The sequence below is a fragment of the Ascaphus truei genome, chromosome 1 (genome assembly GCF_040206685.1).
Source record: "Ascaphus truei isolate aAscTru1 chromosome 1, aAscTru1.hap1, whole genome shotgun sequence".
Taxonomy (NCBI): Eukaryota; Metazoa; Chordata; class Amphibia; order Anura; family Ascaphidae; genus Ascaphus; species Ascaphus truei.
Genome location: NC_134483.1, coordinates 371,525,587 through 371,530,163, shown reverse-complemented (window position 1 = coordinate 371,530,163; position 4,577 = coordinate 371,525,587). Strand labels below are relative to the sequence as shown.

The 4,577-nt window shown below is 43.6% G+C and overlaps 1 protein-coding gene across 1 annotated transcript; it reads right to left on the bottom strand.

Moving 5' to 3' along the window:
• Positions 1-358: 358 nt before the first annotated feature.
• On the bottom strand, positions 359-2,671 carry LOC142499645 (uncharacterized). The gene has a single exon (XM_075609339.1). The coding sequence runs from the start codon at positions 2,669-2,671 to the stop codon at positions 359-361; it is 2,313 nt and encodes a 770-aa protein (XP_075465454.1).
• Between the last annotated feature and the right edge of the window lie 1,906 nt (positions 2,672-4,577).

Genomic DNA, 4,577 nt, shown 5'->3' with positions numbered 1-4,577 from the left:
ATATTGTATTGTTTCTCTTGCATAAGCTCTGTATTGAGTACATCGTGATGATTACTTTGTTTAGATTGTAGACCTAATTGAAGTAGTGTTTTGTTATTGATAGATAGACATGTATCTTCTAACAATATGAGTACCTCGTTGAAAATCTCTGGTGAAAAGTGAACATTGAGTGATGGATTGTCTCTCTGTGCTTTGGCAAGTATATCTTCACTCATGCTTTCTCGATATGTGTCCCATAGATTGTTGGGGTTTGATGGGTTGCAGGTGGTAAGGATAATGGCAAAAAGGTTGCGAATTTTGGCTGGCAATGACTGTGATGCAGCTTCGGCTAATGTACTATTCCAGTGTTGATCATCCTCTAGTAAGCCAAGCTTTTGGCAAGCAGTTGACCGTTGACAGTTTTAAGAGCGTCAAATGAAGTTGGCCCTGGAACGGTATGAAGTAGCATTCTGAGAAAGAAGCATTCAGCGCTGTTTGGGTGAACAGTGTAGACACGCCCTAAGGCTTCACTTGCAAGGGCATCCGTTCCTGGAACAGCTATACCCTGCTTTCTTTTCTTGAACAGTTTTGTGGATGCATTCCAAGTGTAATATCGTGGAGTTTCCGGATAAAGCAATGTCCTTGCAAAAGAGTTGTGTTGACATAATTGAAAGAAGGCAGTTAAAGTTGTGTTTGGTGGTTGAGCAGCAACTGCCTCTGCGTTGTGAGGTGTGAAGTATACTCTCTGTCCATTTTCTAAATGAACAGTGAAGTGAACAACGGTTGGGTGTCGTTCGTGAATGGGAAAAGCGAAAATCCTCCAAACGGCTTCATTACTACTTATATATCTTCCCAGCTGGTAGAGTGTCACTTCGTCCTGGATGTGTTCATTTGTGATTCTGAAAATGGCCATGTCGCTTCCTTTGTTGACATACTTGCAAATGTATTTAATTAATTTAACCGAATTACAGTATTCGACATTAATGTGTGCGTTATAAATTTTACAAAGAAGTGGACAATATGGAACAACCCATTTGTTGTCAACTTGGATGTGTTTGTTGCCTCGAATAGTCATTGCTGCTGTGTATCCACTGTCTGTGGGAGCGCGTCTTCGATATTGAGGATATCCATCATCTCCACTTTGTGTGTCTGCAATGAATGGTTTAGGATATTTTTTGGTGCATTTACTGTCTTTCATACATGGTGCATGAATATTAATGTTTCCACATGGCCCATGAATCATATTTTTTGTGACTATTGCAAATAGTATTGGGTCTTCTTCTGGATTTGGCAACTCTGCTGAGATAACGTTATCGATGTCTATGGCATGTAGCTTTTCTTTGAGCCATATAAGAATATGAGCATGTGGAAGGCCTCTTTTCTGCCACTCTATTGAGTACATCCAGCATCGTGTTTGTCCAAAGATATAACTCATAGTGATGATGTAAATTAATGTGATTAGTTTTTGTCTAAATACTCTGGCGATTAAGTCGTGTCGATCGCTGTGTGCCTGGCCATCCCCAAGTTCTTGTTTTATTTCTGGCCAAGCTGGATTACATGTAAATGTAATAAAGAAGTCTGGTCGTCCATATGCTCGAACATATGCCATAGCGTCTTGAGCATATTCGTGCATGTGTCGAGGACTTCCTGTGAATGCTGCTGGTAGAATTAACATTTTGCCTATGTTGTCAACGTTACCATCGTTGCCAACAGCATCCCTGAGATGTATGTATTGATCAACGCGAAGTTGTTTTTGATGTAAACGTATGTATAGAAGACGCTCACTTTCAATTTTTGCATACATGTCAACAATAAACTGATGAAAGAGTTGGCGACAATGTAAAATGTGGTTTTGCGATGCATCTCGTATCATTAATCTGTATGCATAGAAGTCCATAGCGGAGACAGGTTTTTTTGTGTTTGCTTGGGAAGCTGGGTCTACTTGCATGATGTTGAAGTGATAGCCATCGTCACCGTTCCAAAGTATGAGAGGGTATTGAAGAGCATCATATGAGCGATGTGTTTCACAAATGCGTGTGAGTGAATGAGTGCGTCGCTGAAGAATGATGTCCCGTGTATTAAATTGTTCCCCTGCTATAACAATAGCGACTTCGTTGATTTGTGGAGCATTAAAGCGACGTTCATGTTGACCCACTGGTGTTTTGTCCGCTCTGATAATGACTTTATAGTCATCAGTTGGCATGCGTTCAAGTGATGTTTTGAATGTGTTAATGAGATGGTTGTGTTCATGTAACATCCTTTGTAAGGAGATGACAATATCACATCTTGTATCGGGTATCCAATGGCATCGTTGATCAGCTTGTTGTTGTTCATCACCCATGAAGTAAATTTGCAAGAATTGTGGATCTTGTTCTGGTAATGGGAGCAGAGAGCTGGCTCTGTGGTAAACTTGACCTTGTACTTTGAAAGTACTTTTAAATCCTATTTGTTCCCCTATAGATGTAGCACCAAAGGATGTCATTTGGAAACAGGAGTTGTATTTGCGTATGTTTTGTAGGAAATGTTTAGATTCTGAAGTTGTCCCTGACGTATGAAAGAAGTGGATTTGTGGGTGAGTGTAGAGGTGGGAGCTGAACTTTGCCATTGCTGCAGCACATTCCAGCTGATTCCTTGTGGAATTTCTTTGCTTGACAGTAGCGACATATAGTGTCAATGTGTCCAATGTTGACATTTGGATGTTGCTGGTACAGTATGTGTGGATTATATAGGAAAGCAGCGCGTAGCAAAGTGTAATGTGTTGAATGCGTTAATGTACTATGTGTGTGTTGTTGTTGTTCTTGTAGTGTCTCTGTTGTTGTCTTTTGTTGTGCTCTTGATGTGCGCCGTATTGTTCTCTGTTTAGCAAGGCGTGCTTCGTGTTGTTCTGTAGTCTCTGCGGCGCGTGATCTTCTAGCCCATTGTTGGTCTTTTGCAAGGCGTGCCTCATGCTGTTCTGTAGTCTCTGCGGCTCGTGATCTTGTAGCACGTTGGTGTTGTTTTGCAAGGCGTGACTCATGCTGTTCTGTAATCTCTGCGGCTCGCGGCTCGTGATCTTCTAGCACGTTGTTGGTCTTTTGCAAGGCGTGCCTCATGCTGTTCTGTAATCTCTGCGGCTCGCGGCTCGTGATCTTCTAGCCCATTGTTGGTCTTTTGCAAGGTGTGCCTCATGCTGTTCTGGAGTCTGAGCGGCTCTTGATGTAGTGGCTGTGTCTCTGTGTTTTTGTTGTTGTTGTTGTTGTTCTGTTGCTCTTCTGACTCTGGCTCTGTCTCTTTGTTGTGCAAGGCGTGTTTGGCGCTCTAGTGTTTGATTAGCAGGTGATGTTGTGTGTGTGTTGAGGAACTGGTGTGTTAGGATGCTGTGTGTTTCTTTGTCCCTTTGATGTACTTGGTGTCTGTGTATTATATGGAAGTAGTGTGTGATGTTGCTGTGTGCTATCTGTTGCTGTTGATGTTGTGGTTGTGAGTATTTGTTGGTGAGCTATAGTGTCATGCGTTGTGAGTTGTTTGTTTTGATTGTGTGCGTGCATTTCAACGTGTGTGAAATGGGTGTGTGCATTGTGTGGTGTAGTAGATATCCTTGCTGTGTGTGCGTGTGCGTGTGACCTGCAGTGTCAGGGTGTGTATGTTTTGTTTTCCGAAGGTGTTTTTTGGGTGGCATGTTTTGGGTTGGCAAGATGTGTTGTTTGTGTTCAGGTTTTGATGTGCGGTATTGTAGGTGGTGTAGAGCTGTTGTGTGTGTCACTTGTGGTGTGTTGTCGAAAGTAGGCGGTGTGTGTGTGTGTTGCGGTAGGCGTGGTGTGTGATCTTAGTGAAGTGTTTCAATGCGTGTGTGTTTAGTATACTTACTGATGTTGTTGTGTGAACGGGCAATTGGATCCAATTGTTGTGTTCTGTGTTTTGGGTACAGCGTTCAGGTGTGGCGGTGTTCAAGGCATCCGGCGGTGGTCTGTGAAAGAGTTGTAAAAGGGTTAAGTGTGACAGTCTTGAGCGGTGTTTTGTGGTTGTTGTGTGGTGTGTGTGTGTGTTTGAATGTTGTGTGTCTGGGTGGGTGTTTGTGAGTGTTGTGTGAATGTTGGTTGTGTGTGTGGCTGAATAGTGTGTGTATGTGTTGTGTTTTTGTGGTGTGTGTGATTGTTGCTTGTGTGTGTGGGGTGGGTGGATGAGTGTGGGGTGTGACTGTGGGGTGGGTGAGTGTGGGGTTGAGTGTGGGGTGGGTGTGTGTGGGGTGTGTGGGTGAGTGAGTGAATGTGTGGGTGAGTGAGTGTGGGGTGGGTGAGTGTGGGGAGTGTGGGTGAGTGTTGGGTGTGTGAGTGGTGGCTGGGTGTGTGAGTGGTGGCTGGGTGTGTGATTGCGTGTTCTGTGTCAGTGTTGGGTGTGTGTTGGCTGTGTGGGTGTATGTGTGAGTGTTGCGTGTTTGGGGGTCTGAGTGGTGTGTGTGTGTATGTTGGAGTATTGGTTGTGTGGTTGGTGGAGTATTGTGTGTGTGTGGTTGGTGTAGTGTTGGGTGTTTGTGGGTGAGTGTTGTGTGTGTCTGTGATGAATGTTTGTGCACCAAATAACAGATACGGGCCAAGTAGTATTGTGTTAATAATGTATTT